This window comes from Sminthopsis crassicaudata, chromosome 4, assembly GCF_048593235.1.
Source record: "Sminthopsis crassicaudata isolate SCR6 chromosome 4, ASM4859323v1, whole genome shotgun sequence".
NCBI lineage: Eukaryota > Metazoa > Chordata > Mammalia > Dasyuromorphia > Dasyuridae > Sminthopsis > Sminthopsis crassicaudata.
Genome location: NC_133620.1, coordinates 407,804,230 through 407,824,882, shown reverse-complemented (window position 1 = coordinate 407,824,882; position 20,653 = coordinate 407,804,230). Strand labels below are relative to the sequence as shown.

Genomic DNA, 20,653 nt, shown 5'->3' with positions numbered 1-20,653 from the left:
CCCAGAATGAAATACAACATTCCAAATGAAATATCAAGAAAATAGTGGAAAAACCATTTTCTTTTTTGGGGGGATACTAGGTTTCTTTTAATGAAGCCGAAACCAATATCATAATATTGACTCAAACCGAGTAAGCACAGTGATTCACTGAAACCCCCAGAACTTTATCAAAAGAATCACTATAAAGCTGGGGAGTCAAAGCATTTGAGAGAATAACAATGTGTACTGTAGTACTTACATATAATTTATGTCTCCTACTAAATAGGTAAGCTCTTTGCAGGCAGACAGACATATCTTTATAACAAACACTTCCCCAGCCCCTTAATACACTGCCTCTAGCACAGTAGAGACAGAGACTAGACCTTTAATTTCACTGGAATAAGGAACTTGCCAGATAAGGAAACTCCCCCTCCCAATGCAAGCCAGAGCTTTCTCTGTAACTCAGAGACTATGTGACTTGACCAGGATTACAAGTCAGTTTATATCAGAGACAATACTTGAACTAAGGTCTTCTTGGCTCTGAGGTTATCAGTGCATAAAATACTTCTTGAATCAACTGAAAACAATGTGTATCTTATGATGTCTCCTTTATACATTCAAGAAAGGTAAAAAAAATCTAAATAAAGTTAATAAAACTAACTTCAAGGAGAATCAAAAGAACAATGCTCTAACTTATAAAAATAGGCTACAAAATAGTATTTGTAATTAGCAAAAGTTTTCAATGGAATATTATGTGAGAATAACATGAAAGCCTAAATAAAAATAAAGAGAACAAAAGATATTAGAATAGCTTGCGTAGGTATCAGAATACATTTATCTTGGCTTGTTTTAAAGAGCTTTTTGTACATCAGAATAAACTGATTCATTAAACTAACATGAGAAATTTCCTTCAATTAAAAAATTAAACAATTAAATTATAAATTTAATTGTATTAAAAAGTAAAACAAAACTATGATTCGCGTAAAGCAAAGATCTTCAGTTCAGATTTATTAGTGAATGGTACTTAAGTATATAACAATGATTACTAATCTGAGAGCTTTATTTAGCACTCACAAACTAGAAAACATTTTATTTCACTTTTAAAACTACTCAAAAGGAATTATTAGGTGACATGTATATTAGGAATTTATGTACCATTGAAATTCTAGTGCCCTCTCTCTATTGATTATTTCCAATTTATTCTATAGGTAGCTTGTTTGTACCAAATTCTTTGGATGTTACCCTCCTCACTGATGTGTAAGCTCCCTAAGGGCAAGGACTGCTTTCAACTTTTTTTCTATCTCAAAATTTAGCTGTTCAATGACTAACTATATGAACTTAAAAAGAGAGAAAGAGAGAGAGAGAGAGAGAGAGAGAGAGAGAGAGAGAGAGAGAGAGAGAGAGAAGCAGTTTATAAAAGACTTTTTTTTTTAAATATAAAAGACTTTTCAAAGGTGATTAGATTAAGCAAAGTATAATCTAAAAGATATTAAGATGGAGATGAGTATAAGGAATAAAAGTAGTTATCAACCAGAATTGCATGTTCAGTTATTTTTTAAATGACAGTGATATAAGAATGATATAAGGCATTCTTTTTTATCATTTTCTATGCAAGTTGCTTTATGTCTTAGGGATTAACTCATGACATTTGACATCAGAATATCAGATGATATTGTAGTATTTTTCTAATTAACTAGACATACAAAATGAAATACAGATACTACCCTTCCTAAATATGACATGCACTTTCTTTCAAATTAATTTACCAGCACCTTGATGCTGAAGAGATAGGGTAAAGTCTGAAGAAATTAAAAAGACTAAAAATATGCAGGAAGAAGCACTATACACAAAAGTAAAATACAATTAGAATAGATCTAGGTTCAAAATCTGCTTCTCTAGTTCAGGTGTCAACCACACAACACTCCTGAATACGACTGAAATGAAATTGAAATTTGGGAAATTTGGGGGAATTTGGGAAATATTCAAGAAAATAAGTGAATAAGGGGCAGCTAGGCGGTGCAGTGGATAGAGCACCAGCCTTGAATTCAGGAGGACCCGAGTTCAAATTTGATCTCAGACACTTAACACTTCCTAGCTGTGTGACCCTGGGCAAGTCACTTAACCCCAGCCTCAGGGAAAAAAGAAAGAAAGAAAGAAAAGAAAGAAAGAAAGAAAGAAAGAAAGAAAGAAAGAAAGAAAGAAAGAAAGAAAGAAAGAAAGAAAGAAAGAAAGAAAGAAAGAAAGAAAGAAAGAAAGAAAGAAAGAAAGAAAGAAAGAAAGAAAGAAAGAAAGAAAGAAAGAAAGAAAGAAAGAAAGAAAGAAAGAAAGAAAGAAAGAAAGAAAGAAAGAAAGAAAGAAAGAAAGAAAGAAAGAAAGAAAGAAAGAAAGAAAGAAAGAAAATAAGTGAATACAAAAAAACAATGTTAACATCTGGTTTTCTAAGTCAAACTCTGGCAGTGACTTCCATTTCTATTTCAGTTTGACAATGATACTCTAACTCACCTTTGCAAAGGTCCCTTATTTCTATGGGGCTTACTCTCCTCATTTATAAAATGAGGGGGTGTTGGATCTGCTGCCAAGATTCCTTCTAGCATATAATTTAAGACGAATAACCAACAACATAAAACCAAAAGATTTAGGAACACTAAGAATTTTTCAAATTTTGATTTATGAAAAGATCTTATTCCACACTAGGAATATATTACTTCTATTTGCTTGAGAGATTTTAGAATAGACTTATGATTTTAGAGTACAGATCACCACATTCTCTATAGTGTGTATCAAGAGAATTATCTGAGAAAACAAAAGGTTAAGTGACTGAGGGTTATGCAACCAATATGTATCAGAGGCAGACCTTGAACCCAGGGTCTTTCTTTTACTCTGAAATCAGTTTTGCCTCTTCAACTTAATCATTTTTAGTTTTTTAGTAGGTAGTGTAGAAAAACAAGAACTTCCTCCAAATACTATTACTCTGAGCAAACACACATAAGTTGTACAATTTGCAGTAAAAATTTCCAGTAAAAATAAAGCAACCATACCCACAATAAACATTTCGTTTACTCTTTCTTTCTTTACTTTTTTTTGGGCAAGGCAATTGGGTTAAGTGACTTGCCCAGGGTCACATAGCTAATAAGTGTTTTAAGTGTCTATGGTCACATTTGAACTCTGATTCTCCTGATTCCAGGGATGGCGTTCTATCCACTGTGCCATCTACTATTATCCATGCTTATTATTTCATAAGCTATTATGTAATAAATCTAATGTAGATTTTCAATAATTACACTGACACCGACTCAAAAAGACACAGAATACAAAATACACATGATGATCAAAAGAATCTAATAAAACTATACATTAATCATGTGAATATTAAAACTCACATTATCCATCTGTTTCCAGCACATGTCAAGATATTGCTGAGCTTTTCGTCCTTCTTGGAGATGCTAAAAATTCAAAAGAAAATGAAATTATATTTAAAAAACTAAATAAACAATAATTTTTCTAACATAATGTTTCAATAACTTTTTAAAGCCTTGTTGGTTAATGAATTTTTGTCAAGATAGGGAAAGACTATTGCTAGTCAAGTGATGTTTTTTTGTTATCAGAAATAAATTTTAAAGTTATCAATTGGTATAATTTCAGAAAAAGGATTACTTTTTGAAATTAAAAAGGAATGTACAAATTAGGCAAGCAAAATTCTCTTGCAATAATGATAACATTTAAAATTCTATGATAAGAGAAATTATTCTATGCTGAAAAATATATTAAAATTAAAGCATATATTTCTCAATTATAATATTTTGAATTATATATATATGAAATACAGTAATTACCATTTTTCTTTCTGTTTTCAGATCGTGAGAATACCTCATTAATTCACCATATACTCTGTGTCCCATTTCTTCTGCTACTACTTCTCGCTGTCCAGCGTAATCATTTAACTCATTAAGGATGTTAAAAAAGGCTACACAGGAGGTAAACCTGTCAAAAACAAATGTAAAATATATATATTTTTTCTATTTATTGAGGAAGTCTTTAGTGAAGTCTAAATAGAATATGGGATAATGACAAAAGTCAATATATTCAACTTAATTATGGTTAAACTCTTGCCAACTTAAAATGATAGATCCTACACTAAGTCTTTAAATGGACATATAGTTCCATACCTCTTGAAGCAATCTTAATTTATAAATAAGAGGATATTTGGCATGGAAAAGAAAGAAAAATACTACCTGTAGACCCTTTTAGAATACTGGTAATTGCTTAAGATGTCAAATTACTGGCCTGACCTTGGGAATGAACTTGGGTTCCTAGGCTTGGAAGCTGAACTTGTTGCAGAGATGATGTACTTGCGCCAAGATGGAACCTGTCAATCATACCACTCAAGTGCATCCGGATGAGTGATTTACAGGACAACTTTTGTATCAGCTCTGGACACAGCTGCCTGTTTGCCTGCCCACCTCCTGAAGGGAAGTAAGGTGCCATTATGGTTGGCACTAAAAGGGGGGATAAAGGGGGCAAAAATAAGGGTAAAAGAATGTGTGTGGAGGGAAAGAGAGAAACAGAGAGTCACCGAATTAAAATACATTGTGAAATATTGCCAATATGGTGGTCTGAGAGCTCAGAAATTCATAACAAACCTGACCTAAGAATTTCGACCTCTAATGTGAGGTAGTTCTAATATTAACATATTCATAATACGTGTAGGTGTGGGTGTGTATGTATGTGTGTGGGTGTGAGAGAGAGCAAGACAGACAGACAGAGAGACAAAAAAATAGAAACAGAAGCTTTTGAGCTCTGTTTTCTAAAGGGATTTCTAGATTATGTACATTTCACGTATGCATTTGAATTTACAATTAAATATATATTTATCTATTGTATGTCTAAGTTATTTGTGCATAAGAATTTTCTATCTCTTCCAAGTGCCTAGAACACTGCAATGAAAACAGTAAGCATTTAATAAAAGTTTGCTATGCAGATGACCCTGAGAAAAAGCCAATATGGACTCTAGTTTCTTTTATTCAGTTCAGGAAATCATAATTACTCTAAAAAACTGAGTTTTTTTTTCCTTCTATTTAGTCAGCAGAATATTTTCTCCATCACAAAAAAACAAAGCAAAAATCACTAAATAAGGAGTGTGAAAATACAAAAATGAAATTAATTTTTTAATGCTGTTGGAAAATATAATGTAAAGTTACCATAACAAAAGGCAAAAGACAAATCATTTCAAATAGTTTTTTTAAAGTAGCTAATCCTTCCTTTTTTAAAGAAAATCTTATACATTCTTTAGTAAATATCATGAAGTAATAAATAGTCTTTATATCTATCCAAGCTTCTAAGATATTATTCATAATAGCTAGGGGTTTTTTCTCACAGCAAATTCAAGGATTAACTAGTTTATTGATAATATCAAAGGCTCTACATTATCATAATCAAAAGAACTGGCAATCTGTAAAAAGTTCATGATGAGTTTATTAATAAACATTCTTATAAGAGTTAGTTGTATAATTGCTTAATGACATCATGTCATTAGATAAGTAAACAGATGTTTTATAAATAGACACCAAAAATGTGTGTACTTTACCTAGGCTCTTCATCTTTCGATGAACGCTTAGGGCAGTATTTCTTAACCAAATTCCTAAACAGAGAGAAAAGTATAAAGAACATTATATAAATGGTATTAATTGAATAAAATACTGTAAAAATTTTCAATTCTCTGATATATAAGTATCAGTAACTGCTGCATATTTTACTTCACGTAAATTCAGTACATTCATTTTTTTCTTTAGTTTTTGCTGCTAATAATAGCTTCAATAATCATTCCTCCCACTGAAAAAAGTCAATTCTCATATGTATTAATATATACTTAGGAAAACAGAAAGATAATTTGAAAACATTTTTTAATGAAACAAAGCAAATAGTGAATCACTTCTAATTTTTATTCTAAAGCACAAATAGGTATATACTAATCACTACTGAATAGCATAAATTTTTTTTTTCTGTTACATAGGAATATAGGCATGGAAATGAAGGGCAAAAAAACCTGGGCAACTTTATAAGTCCATATACTTCAAAGAAATAGTACCATCTTTGACAAATCAGTAACTTCATATAAACCAAAGCTGAAGTTTTTATAGGCAGGTGAGCTGATGTTTTCTCAGTAATAAAGATGAAAATGTTTCAATGTTATGCTTTGCAACTGCTTTTACTAAAAGCAACAATGACTCATTAAACCATTCTCTTTTTAAACTAAAACAGAATCTTAGTTCCAGCAATTTGCCAATCTTAGTAAATTCTTTCTTGGTTTCAAGAATTTCCAAAATTTAACATTCATATTATGGCTTCATTTTATTATTTCAGTGAAGTAATGAAAAATTTGCTCATCTCTTAACTACATCAAGAACCTTGACCCTTTCCTACCATTCCCTACACCAAGAAGACTATCCTTCCTGTGAAACCATGCTACTCTCATTCATTTTTTAAAAAATTTGTAAAGAGATAAGGAAGGAAACTATATTTTCCTAAAGGGTAGCATAGACAATGAAGCCATATCAATACTAAACATATATGCACCAAGTGGTATAGAATCTAACTTCCTAAAGGAGAAGTTAAGAAAGTTCCAAGAAGAAATAGACAGCAAAACTATAATAGTGGGAGATCTCAACCTTGCACTCTCAGAATTAGATAAATCAAACCACAAATTTGAAAACTGAGAAAGAAAACTATAGACCAATCTCCTTAATGAATATTGATGCTAAAATCTTTTTTTCCTTTTTTTCCTTTCCTTTAAATTAATTTTTATAATTATAACATTTTCCTTGACAGTACATATGTATAAGTAGTTTTTTGGTTTGTTTGTTTGTTTGTTTGTTTGTTTTTTTACAATATTATCCCTTGTATCCCTTCTGTTCCAAGTTTTTCCCCCTCCTTCCCTCCACCCCCTCCCCTAGATGGCAGGCATTCCCATTCATATTAAATATCTTATATTTAGGTACAATATATATGTGCAGAACTGAATTTTGTTTTTGTTGTTGCAAAGGAAGGATTGTATTCGCAAGGTAAAAATAATCTGGGAAGAGAAACAAAACAAAACAAAACAAAACAAAACAAAACAAAACAAAACAAAACAAAAAAAACAATACTCTCAATTTACACTCATTTCCCAGTGTCCCTTTTCTGGGTGTAGCTGATTCTGTCCATCATTGGTCAATTGGAATTGGATTAGCTCTTCTCTATGTTGAAGATATCCACTTCCATCAGAATACATCCTCATACAGTATCATTGTTGAAGTGTATAATGATCCCCTAGTTCTACTCGTTTCACTCAGTTGATGCTAAAATCTTAAATAAGATATTAGCAAAAAGACTACAGAAAATCATCCCCAGGATAATACACCATGATCAAGTAGGATTTATACCAGGAATGCAGGGCTGGTTCAATATTAGGAAAACTATCAGTATAATTGGCCATATTAATAACCAAATTAACAAAAAATCATACAATCATCTCAATAGATGCAGAAAAAGCATTTAATAAAATCCAACATCCATTCCTATTAAAAACACTTGAGAGTATAGGAATAAATGGACTTTTCCTTAAAATAATTAGTAGCACCTATTTAAAACCATCAGTAAGCATCATATGTAATGGGAATAAACTTAAACCATTCCCAACAAGATCAGGAGTGAAACAAGGTTGCCCACTATCACCATTACTATCCAATACTGTATTAGAAATGCTAGCTTTGGCAATAAGAGATGAGAAAGAAATTAAAGGAATTAGAATAGGTAATGACGAAACCAAACTATCACTCTTTGCAGATGATGTGATAGTAAACTTAGAGAACCCCAAGGATTCTACTAAAAAGCTATTAGAAATAATCCACACCTTTAGCAAAGTTGCAGGATACAAAATAAACCCACATAAATTATCAGCATTCTTATATATCACTAACAAAATCCAACAGTTAGAGCTATAAAGAGAAATTCCATTTAAAGTAATTACTGATAGTATAAAATATCTGCCAAGGGAAAATCAGAAACTATATGAGCAAAACTACAAAACACTTTCCACACAAATAAAGTCAGATCTAACCAATTGGGAAAAATATTAGATGCTCTTGGATTGGGCGAACAAATATAATAAAGATGACAATACTACCTAAACTAATCTATTTATTTAGCGCTATACCAATCAGACTCCCAAAAAACTATCTTAATGACCTAGGAAAAATAACAACAAAGTTCATATGGAAAAACAAAAGGTCAAGAATTTCAAGGGAATTAATGGAAAAAAAAACTCAAATAAAGGTGGCCTAGCTGTAACATATCTAAAATTATATTATAAAGCAGCAGTTACCAAAACCATTTGGTATTGGCTAAGAAATAGACTAGTTGAGCAGTGGAATGGATTAGGTTCAAAGGAAAAAACAGCCAATAACTTCAATAATCTAGTGTTTGACAAACCCAAAGACCCCAGCTTTTGGGATAAGAACTCACTGTTTGACAAAAACTGCTGGGAAAATTGGAAATTAGTGTGGCAGAAACTAGGCATTGACCCACATTTTATCATATACCAAGTTCAGGTCAAAATGGGTTCATGACCTAGGCATAAAGAATGAGATTATAAATAAATTAGAAGAGCATAGGATAGTTTACCTTTCAGACCTGTGGAAAAGGAAGGAATTCATAACCAAATAAGAACTAGAGATCATTATTGATCACAAAATTAAAAAAAATTGATTATATGAAAAAAAGTTTTTGTACAAACAAAACTAATGCAAACAAGATTAGAAGGGAAGTAATAAACTGGGAAAACATTTTTACAGTCAAAGGTTCTGAGAAAGGCCTCATTTCCAAAATATATAGAGAATTGACTAATTTATAAGAAATCAAGCCATTCTCCAATTGATAAATGGTCAAAGGATATGAACAGACAATTCTCAGACAAAGAAATTGAAACAATTTCTAGCCATATGAAAAGATGGACCAAGTCATTATTAATCAGAAAAATGCAAATTAAGATAACTCTGAGATACCACTACACACCTGTCAGATTGGCTAGAATGACAGGGAAAGATAATGCAGAATGTTAGAAGGGATGTGGGAAAACTGGGACACTGATGCATTGTTGGTGGAGTTGTGAAAGAATCCAACCATTCTGGAGAGTAATCTGGAATTATGCCCAAAAAGTTATCAAACTGTGCATACCCTTTGATCCAGCAGAGTTACTACTGGGCTTATATCCCAAAGAGATTTTAAAGAAGGGAAAGGACTTGTATGTGCAAAAATGTTTGTGGCAGCCTTCTTTGTAGTAGCCAGAAACTGGAAACTGAGTGGGATGCCCATCAATTGGAGAATGGCTGAATAAATTGTGGTATATGAATATTATGGAATATTATTGTTCTATAAGAAATGACCAGCAGGATGATTTCACAAAGGCCTGGAGAGACTTACATGAAGTGATGCTGAGTGAAATGAGAAGGACCAGGAGATCATTATATACTTCAACAACAACATTATATGATGATCAATTCTGATGGATGAGGCCCTCTCCAACAGTGAGATGAGCCAAATCACTTCCAATAAAGCAGTAAAGAACTGAACCAGCCAAACCCAGCGAAAAAACTCTAGGAGGTGACTATGAACCACTATATAGAATTTTCAATCTCTCTATTTTTGTCTGCCTCCATTTTTGACTTCCTTCACAGGCTAATTGTACACTGTTTCAAAGTCTGATTCTTTTTGTACAGCAAAATAACTGGACATATAAACATATATTGTATTTAACTTATACTTTCACATATTTAACATGTATTGGTCAACCTGTCTTCTGGGGGAAGTGGTGGAGGGGAAGGAGGGGAAAAGTTGAAACAAAAGGTTTTGCAATTGTCAATGCTGGAAAATTACCTATGCATAAAATTTTTGTAAAAATAAAAAAATTTGATTTAATAAAAAAATTTGTTACTGTTGCTTTAAAAAATAATTAATATCCCTATTCAATAAAACTCTCCTAATAGTCCTTATTTGTTTAAAACAAAACAAAATGAACATCCTCTCAAAATACTGATCAAGGATCACTTTTTTGATAGCTAATTGCCCCTATTAACCAGATTTGAGTCTGCTAATGATAGCAAACAATCATATAACAGGAAATGTCAACTTTTTTTTTTCTTTAAAGACCTGTATTCATTCTTTGGAACTTGTAACTTATTTTCCCACCTAGATCATGGTTTTGTATATATACATACAGTACATACACACAAAGTGATCAATGTTAATATTAACCAGAGTGATTCTATGTTAATCCATAAAAGCCTATTTAACCAAATAAATTATATCACACTGGTCATAAGAAAAGTTTCCTCCCTTTTCTACAGTGTATCAAGGCAAAACTTTGATACAGGCCAACCATTATTTTTTTGTTATCTTCTTCAGTAATTCTTATCCCTAGTATCCTATCACACTATTCTAGTCTTTCCTCTCCACTTCAATTAGACCTTTATTACTCCTGTAAATATTCCATGTGCCAATATTTTCTACCTCCCTTCCCCAGAAAGGTTAACTTTAGTTACTTTTAGGGTAAATGATCTAACCAGACTTTAGGAGGAAAATGATATTGAAATAAACTCAAGCAACAAAAACTTAAGATTAGAAAGGTATTTTAGAGATCATTTCATTCAATTTCTCACCCATGGAAAAAAATCTCTTCTGCAGCATACCTGACAAGTTGCATCAAGCCTTTGCTTGAATACTTCTATGACTAGAAAGTCATTAACTCAAAGGAAAAACTATTTTACTATTTAATTAATGTTCTGAAGCAAATTTAATGTACTTCTTTATATGGAAGAAAAAGTCTGTGGAATCATGCAGAATAAATGTAATCCCTCCTATGTTTTATCATTCTTAAAGTATCTCCAGATAGCCATTAAATATTCACCTAAATCTTCTCTTTTCCAGGTTCTTCAAAGTTTCTCCAATTTTCATTATATATAATTTCCAGACACGATGGAATTGAATGTTCTACTAGCAACTGTCCTTTCTGTTACAGACATATTCACTCTCTCCTTTCCTTCTAGCTTCTACAAATATTCTTAGTTCTTCCAAATTCTAAAATATAAAAAATTATTCCATTGGTCCTTCTACCCCAACCAATTATCTACCTATCTTTTATGTACAAAATTTCTGAAAGTTATTCATACACAACACAATACCTACATTTCATAATCAAAAGGGATAGCTAGGTAGTGTCATAGATAATTGTTTCAGTCTGGAATTAGGTAGACGTCAATTCATACACAGCCTAATACACTTACTAGCTTGATAATCACAGGCAAGCCCTTTAACTGCTATTTGCTTCAATTTCCTTGACTGAAAAAGGGAATGATAATTAATAGGGATTACTTTCTAGGGTTGTTGTGAAATAATAATTGCAAAGCACTCAGCACAATTTTTGGCACATGTTGAGTACAACATAAATATCAGTTATAGGGGCTGAGCCAAGATAGCAGAGTAGATAGGATTGCCTGAGTTCTTCCTGGCTTCCCTCGAAATCAACACCAGATCAAGCTCTGAAAGCATTTTTGGAATGATAGAATCCACAAACACTTGGAGTGTAACAAATTTCCAAGAGAAGATATCTAGGAAGGACTTCAGGAAAGGTCTGCCTCAACTGAGTGGGGGTAGATTGGCCCAGCACAGGCAGGCCCAGGATACAGAGGCCCGTACCAGAATAGAGTAGGAGGCTCTTAGCCAAAATACGACAACACTGGCTACTCTGCCCTACTTCACAAAGCCAGTAAATCAGCAGAAAACAACTCCTTGAAAAACAAAATTGGTAAAATGGAAAAGAAGATTCAGTAAACAAAACAACTCCTTTAAAAGTACAATAGGCCAAATGCAAAAGTTTTTAAAAGCTAACTGAAGAAAACAATTAACTGAAAAAAACCCCAATAACTCATAAATATTATCTATTGATATTATTATTATTATTATTATTATTAATTCTCATCTACAGGCAGCCACTAAGAGGGGTAGAGGTAGTGAATTGATTACAAGACTTGGGAATCAGAAAAAGTTCAATATTTACCTCAGACATTGACTACGTGCATAATTTTGGGCATATGATAACCTCTTGGCTTCAATTTTTTTCATATGTAAAATCAGAATAACAACAGCTCCTACCTCTTAGGATTATTATAAGGATCAAATGAGTTATGAGCTACATAAATGCTAGCTATTATAACTAAAACATGGCTTCTCTCCCCACCACTGTACTGAAATTGTTCTCCAACAGGACATCAACAGCCTATCATGTGCCACCTCCAGTGTCTCTTTGTATCTTCATCTTCCTACTACATTTGACATTGTTCAATACCCCTTCTTAGCACCACCTTTTTCTGGTTCTATTCCATTTCTCTCTAACTGATTTTTCTGTGTTTCTTCTTGAATTATTAAAGTGAATATTTCTTTAGCACTCTCTTCTATCTATACTTTTTTCCTTGGAAAATTTCAATCACCCATGTGGAATAAATTATCATCTCTACACAAATAAGTTCCAAATCTAAATCTCCAGATCTGAACTAGCTAAAGCAACAAATACCCCGGAGAAAGCATGTGACAGGCAAATCAAAGCAGCAAGCCTTCCGCCCAACCCAAAGAACAGGGAATTTGCCACTAGTCCTATTTTGGGCCTCACTATGAAGAAGAGCTACAACTACAGAAAAGGGGACCATTTTCTTTTCCACCATTCACTAGCATTAACAATTGCAAATAAATCCAAAAGTTGAAGGAAGGGCAGCACTGCCCAGAACCCCAGTCCTCCTTCTAGTTCTACCCCTACAGTTATCATCTGGGAAAGCAACTCCTGTGGAGAAGGGGCCAGACATCTCTACCAGCTGCTGACACTACTACTGTAAGAAAGTCAGTCTAGATGAAGAAAGTAGCAAACTTTTCTTTGAGAAAGTAGAGGTAGCATGCACTAAAATTTAAAGTCAAGTAATCGCCCTTTCCCTTCAGATCCTGATGAATGTAATCCAAAACGCACAGCCCCAAAGCCTTAGGAACAGCACTGTCCTGCCCTTTGCATTAGGCCCAGGTCCCACAACCATCAACAAAGGGACCAAGCACTGAGGAGAAGGGATCTAACCTCCTTGACACTACCAAAACTACCTACTCAGCAACTGCTATCCACAGAGGTTAAATCCAAGAAATCTGGAAAAGGCAGCACTCCTTGCTCATGCTTTGAAACCAAGCTTCATAGATATCATCCAAGGAAGCAACTGCTTGCAAGTTAGATTTTTAATAAAGCTTGATATTTTCTATTTTTATTCATCTGTCTAGTTTTTATTTCTTGAATTATGGCTTTGTGAAAGGCCAGACTCTGTCCCAATATACTTTGGGGTGTAATGGTCAGCCCTACTTGATGCTGCCCTAGAAGTTCTAAGGATTTTTGTCAACCCTTTCCCTGTTAAATACCTTCATCTTTGAAAATCCACACCTTGAATCTTTAAAGATCCTCTTCTGGAATTTCAGGAACCTGAGAGTCCCATCAACTACACTATCATAACATACTGATTTGCTAGTAATTGATGGCTACTGCTCAAGGCTTTCAAGGTCTCTATCCTGAGGTTTTCTTAGGAAAGCTTTCCACTTTCACAGCTTATTGGCACAGAGCCCTGGCAGGTTACAAAGTAGAGAGGGTATGGGGCTTTTACCTCTTCTAGAGTAAAAGAAGTCACCATAATTTCTGGTTGGACTTCTTGATCAGAATTCAGCATGATGCTAACTTTACAGTTTTGTTGGAATAGATATGAAGGAGCTAGATAGTTTGCCTTACATTTAGGTCATCTTGGCAGAAAATCACACATCCTTTGATTTAGTTATAACTTCCTCTAGTTGTCTAATCTCAATCGTAGCAACACCATGATTGAAATGATTTAGTTGCTCAGGTAAATTATTACTAAGTCCCTAGATAAAGAGCTCATATTTTATGCCTCCAAAAATTATTATCAATATCTTTTTATTTTCTACCACTTAGTCACTTTCCTTTCAGGAGTGGAAGGGGAGCACACAAGACTAAACATTCCTTTGTATTTCTCATTTAATTGAAAAATACTTTTTTAAAATAGAAAAAAATTATAACTAAATTTATTTGGTTTGGTTTATAGCATGTGAAACAGCTATACAGCACACATTTCTCAGTGTTTGTGCTAAATGCAGCATGATGGAGAGAAAAGAGTGCAAGATTTGAAGTTAAAGATCTAAATTCAAATACCAGGTGGAATCTTGGACAATTCATTTAAGCTCTCTGGACCTCAGCTTCTTCACTTATAAAATGAGGGTAATAGACTTGGTAACTCCTAAAATTGCCGCCAAATCGAAATCTATGATTTTATTCAATATTAGAAATAAAAAAATCAAATGAGCAAATGCCTAGAAAATAAACTAATTTTTTTGGTATTTTATCATATAAACTAGTAAAAACCTATAAGCCAATTAAATTTGGGTTATGCCATATGAAAACAAGGTGCCATATTGAATAGAAATTAATATGAAAGTTGGTGGGATTGATATAGAATTCTTCTTTATGACTTCTAATTACAACTTTTTCCTTCTTTTTAAATTTGATTTTTTTTGTAATCCTAGCCACTACTAAAATCTAAAGTCAAGTAAATTGTACTAATAGACTAGAATATAAGGTCCTTAAGGACAGAGACTTGTTTCTACCAAGCACAGGTAGATGGCATATAGTAGATTTTCATTAAATCCACTTTAAATTTAATCACATTGAATTTAAAAGGCAGTTAGAAGGATCTAAAGAAGACTAAAGACTTCAGTTCTGGTATAAAATTCATTCAAAAATTATTTTGATCTAGACAATCCATTTTACCTTTTTAGGAATCAGTTTTTTCATCTGTTAAGTAAGAAGATTGGACAAAGTGGTCTTTGTAGTTTTTTGTTCTCTAGCTCTGTGCTTCTACAAAATACAGAGTCAAAATGTACATGCAAAAACTATTTTGCAATAGGGATACTATAAATTATGTAGAAACAAAACAAATGAATTAGTGATCTGGATACCAAATTTATTAAAAGCAAATACTTATTTTTAATGAAATTTTTGGCAATCAGCAAAAATCTGTCTTCTCTTCCTCCTAAGTCTTATACTCCCCCTACACCCCCAACTGAGAAAGAAAGACAAAATAAATTCATAAAATTCCTGCATAATCAAGCAAAACAAAATTTTCATACTGGAGGGGGTAGGAGGAAAATTAGTGAGAATGAGAATATGAATAGCTATTCATTACTATGATCAAAGTTTCTATTCTTTCAAAGATGTTTGTCTCTCTCCCTCCCTCCCTCTTTCTGTATATGTGTGTGTGTGTGTGTACATATATCTATATATGTATACATACTAACACCTCCACACCTCACACCAGTTGATACAAAGTTCCCAAGTTTCTCAGAAATCACCCCCTTCATCATTTCTAATACCACAACAATATTTATATTCCAACCCCAGTTGGAGTTCTAGCAGAATGGTGTTGGTTGGACTCAGCCACTATTAGCTAGTTAAAAAGTTCTAGAGTTGGAAGGTTCAGAGTGATAACATTTGATGCTTTCCTTTCATCTGGGATTCCTGCCCTGGTTATTCCTCAAAAAAGCTTAAGTTTGGATGAGAATCTAGAAGTGAAACCCAGATCTGCTCCAAAGTTTAACCCACACCAGTACTGCTGGCTTCTAAATATACTCCTTGCTCAAAGTAACTCCTCATTTTAAATACAGGTCATCTCCTTAGTAAGTCCTAGATTTGTGACCCTCCACTGAGCAAGGAATGACTAAACTGCCAAATGAAAAGTTACTATACTCTATATATAAGTTTAGGGCTCTCTAGACTGAATCTGGGAACTCTTCTTGCCTTTGTGAAGAGGTGCAATTCTAGATAGACCCTGTCCTTATTGTCCACAGCCCTCACTGTCTCCCTGTGCCACGGTGGGCTGGAAAAATTACTCATTATGATTCTTTTTTCTTGTATTTCCTGATCAAGATTTAATCTAGTGCATCTGCTAAATCTGAAAGAGATGTAGATGGAAAGAGAGATAGAGAACTTTCTTTCCTGCTATTCTACCATCTTGGCTCTGCCTTTAAAAATATTTATTCTCATTGAATTGTTTCTCATTTAAGTGACAGTGTCTATTTTGCATAATTATAAAATATGTGCAAAAATACATACATACATTTCTTTGAGCTTACTTTATTTCTTAATACTTATAAGTTCATTCTTTGATCCTATTTCATATAAGTCAAGAGTGGAAAAATATTTAATATTCATATCAGGTTATAGCCTCAGTGATAAATTCTGGAACATTTACTTGAAGTGGAGAGAAAATGATGATGAACAACTCTAAAGAAAACTATTCTTAAATGTAAGACTCTGCAGAGATTATATGAACAGATTAAAAAAGACAAAAGAGCTGGAATTCCAAGAAGTTCATTCCATCCATTGCTTCTCAAGGAAACAAATGTTAAATCGAATGCTGTAATAACTACATCAACAAGTAAAAAGGCATCTTAAGTGTCTTAAGGGAAAAAAGAACACATGACTATAAAGTTACATATTGTCTTCCAAATCCCTGTCTTTTCCTCCACATAGCTGACAGGCCAAGAAGAAAGTAAAATCAAAGGAATTTAAGAAAAAATATATATATTTACATCATTTGACTCCAATATGTATAACATTGTTTAAAAAAAAAAAAAGAAAGAAAACAAGAAAAAACTTATCTTTAAAACAGCTCCAACCAGAGAACCTATTTCAAATCCTAGTCCTGTCATTGTGATTTTGGATATGTCATTTAACCTCCCCAGACCACAGTTTTCTCATCTATAAAAAGAGGGGACTAGACTAGATGGTCTCTGGTGTTCCTTACAGCTCTGAATATATCATTTACATTCCTATGATTCCAAGAACTACTGAAAGAGTTTCTAAAATGAAAAATGGATACAATGAAATAAAATTTCCCATTTAGTATTCTCTTAGAAAGGAACTGAGGATGGCCTATTATCCTGTTATTGTGGACTGAGTTTTATACCTCTCCAAAAGAAAGCAGAACTCTCCTCAATGGGAAAAAGTAAAAAAAAATAATAATTTAAAAGGTAAAGGGATATTCAGAAGTGTTGATTTTAAACTTATCTGTGTGCAAGTATGGTGGCCAATATTTGCAATTCTTATTGGATAAAGGATAGTAGGATAAAGCTAGAAGATTTGAATTAGGGAATTAGGGAATTCTGAGCTGTAAGAGTGGTAAAGTTGATCAGGTATCCAGTAGCAATATGGTGAGCCCCCCAGGAACAGAGGGCCACCAGCCACCAAACTGGCCCAGGATGAAAAAACAGAGCAATCTTCTATACAAACGAGCATCAGAATTAAACCAATAAGTATACTACCAGCTTAGGAAAAATAGGAAAAATTAATGCTGAGAACTATAGAGAATACAATGGACAACAACATCAAGATACAGAAAGATTGTGAAAGGCTAGAAAAATGAACCAAAGTTTTGAAGATAGAATGTAATGAAGACAAATAAGAAATCCTAAATGATATTAAAAATCAATTTCGTAAATAGAAGATGTGTATTTTCTCCACAAATTATAGATTATAGGAAAAAAATTCAGAAATTGTAGTGTACAAGATTAATGAGTCAAAAATATAACATGGAAGGGAAAAAAAAAAGCTAACATGGCTTTAAATTGCATTAACAAAGAAACAGTCACCAGAACAAGGTTAAGACCACTAGACTAGGGGTAACTCATATCTAGAGTATTATATTCAGTTCTAGGTATGACACCTCAGGAATAATATTGATAAATTTGAGTGCATTCAGAAAGGGACATCCAGGATAGTGGGTGGAACAAAAATCAAACCAAAAGCTCATCTGGATGAAAATATTTAGGTTGAACTAAAAGAAGACTTAGAGGGTATGTGACAGTTATTTTCAAATATCTGAAAAGCTGTCATTAAAAAAAGAGACTAAATTATTTGTACTTAGCCCCAGAGGAAAAAATTGAAACAATGGATGAAAATTGAGAGAAGAAAAAAAAAAAAAAGGATTTTGGATTGATAGAAAGAAAAACTTTCTAATAGTCACTGCTGTTCCAAATGAGAATGGTTTTGAGTATATTGGAGTTTATTATTTCAAGCAGAAGATGGATGACCCAATTGATTTATCAGTGATATTGAAGAGATTTTTGCTTGGATTTGAGTTATACTTGGTGACCTCTAAGGTGTCCTCCAATTTCAAGATTATATTAAAAAAAGTCTTTGATGTTTAATAACAAAAAAGGAAAATGGCCTTTCAATATTAGTAAGCCTAAACAAATGGAGGGTAGGTCATACTGACATGAAAAGCACAAATGATGTTATATAAATTAAGAACATAAGCTTCCTCCTCTGAATATACACTTATGTGCCAATTATCTCTTAAAAATAATAATTCATTAGTTGTGAATTTTTAATAGAGTAAAAGAAAATTAACTTACCTCAACTGTTTTGCATAGTTCTGTTCAATTTCTATCCTCTCTTTGACAAATTTTGCATATCTTTCCAAGAAGTCAATCCCCCACTGTGTATGCTTGTCTAGATTATCAAATTGATCCTACAAAATAAGAAAAAATAATGCATTAAAACTCTCAATATTTATTTCACAAATATTTAACTTTTGATAAAAGATGATCAATTTTGAGTAGTCGTCTAGTCCAACCTACTCATTTTCTAAGTACAGAAACAAATACAGAAAAATGTAATTATTTTTCCAAAGAAACATAAACATTAATTAACTATTAGTCAATATTAATTAAGCAGGATCTGGCTTCAAAATCAAGACTTTTGATCCTAAATTCACTTATTTCACTTCCTGTTTTGTGATTTTTAAGGAGTTATTTTCCTTTTTCATTTCACAAATTCTGTTTTTCAAGGAGTTTTCTTTTTCTATTTTGGCAACCTATTTTTTAGGAAATTATATGCTTCCATTTCACTAAGTCTATTTTGTAGTAAATTTTCTTTAGATAATTTCTGTGTTTTCTTTTTCAAATCCTCTTGTAAAGTTCTCGTTTCCTTTATTTTTTTTTCCCCAGCTTTCTTTTAAGATGTTTTATAATTTCTTCTAGGAGAGCTTTGTGTGATGGAGACTAACTTATATCACCCTTTGGGGCTTTATCTGGAGATGATCTGCTTTTAGTCTCCTCAGGTTTGAAATCTGTTCTTCTCTACCAGGCCACAGCCCTGGGTCTGAAGTCAGTCTGCCTGCGCTTGGCCTGCCTCCCTCCATGCCTGATTGAAACAGACCTTTTCTGGAGAGCTTTGAATTTATCTTCTGCTGGTAATTTGTTACACTCCCAATATTTGTGGGTTCTGCCAGTCCAGAACTAATTCAGGGGCTGGATTTGATAATTAGTGTGAAGGTCATTACACTGATCAGAAGGTCAGAAAGAAACATGTGTCCTCTCCACCATCTTGGCTGCCCCCTCCTGTTTTGTGATTAAATGTATTTACCCAATTATTTGGCATAGGAGATAGCAAAACTACATTTTTGATACTTAAATATTTGTGTTCACTCTCCCTCTCATTTCTGGGTATCTTTTTATCATCTTCATTTCTTAATATATTTCTTCCTCGACTCCTTTAATTTCTTAAAATTTTTAAAAGAGAAGTGAAGAAAAAAAAAAAAAACAGTTCAGTAAAACTACCCAATACAACAACTGAGTCTGATTTATGCAATGTTTCACATTCCTAATATTTCAAGTTCTGAAAAAAATGGAAGAAATGTGCATTTTCTCATCTGTACTTGGAAACTAATCTGAATCACACACAGATTTAACATTATGATATTTATAAAGCAAAATAAAGAGCTTTAAAATATAAAAATCTTAAAATGATGATTCAACAAATGATATGTACAGCACACAGATTTTTTTTTTTACTTGTCTGGGTTATTAAGTGAACAACAAAATAAATTATTATTGTTTTGGATAATAACTGTAATTAACACTTATGTAGTGCCCTAAAACTTAGAAAATGTTTTGTATATGTAATTCCATTGTATCCTCACAACAGCCCTTTAAGTTAGATTCAAAAATTAAATCAGAAAAAAAAAAAAGAGGTTATGAGATAATAACTACATTGGCCCAGAATCACAGGTCTGTAAAGTGTATGAGTTATGATTTAGAGGCAGGAAGATCTGAATCCAAGACCAACATCCTATCTACCAAATCACCTAAATACCAAAAAAGAAATATCAAACAAAACACAGAACATGGAATAATAATAAATGACATAAATTTGTCTTGAATCTTCCTTTACGGAGAACTCAACATAAATGGGTTCCATCTCGTGTGTGTGTGTGTGTGTGTGTGTGTATATACATATACATATACATATATACACACACACACACACACACACATATAAATACATATACATATATATATACACACACACACATATATATATACATATACATATATATATATACACACACACACACACATATACACACACACACACACACACACACACACACACACACACACACACACACACACACACACACACACACACACACACACACTATATATATATATATATATATATATATATATATATATATATATATATATATAT

The 20,653-nt window shown here is 32.7% G+C and overlaps 1 protein-coding gene across 4 annotated transcripts in view; it reads right to left on the bottom strand.

The window, feature by feature from the left end:
* The window catches only part of FNBP1L (formin binding protein 1 like), a 118,281-nt gene that overhangs the window by 30,114 nt on the left and 67,514 nt on the right, over positions 1-20,653 (bottom strand). For all 4 annotated transcript variants that reach the window (XM_074262723.1, XM_074262724.1, XM_074262721.1 and 1 more), the window contains exons 2-5: positions 18,514-18,629; positions 5,564-5,617; positions 3,813-3,960; positions 3,360-3,422 (exon numbers count right to left, since the gene is read on the bottom strand). In XM_074262723.1, coding sequence (XP_074118824.1) covers positions 3,360-3,422; positions 3,813-3,960; positions 5,564-5,617; positions 18,514-18,629 — 381 coding nt within the window. The remainder of the gene's footprint in view (positions 1-3,359; positions 3,423-3,812; positions 3,961-5,563; positions 5,618-18,513; positions 18,630-20,653) is intronic.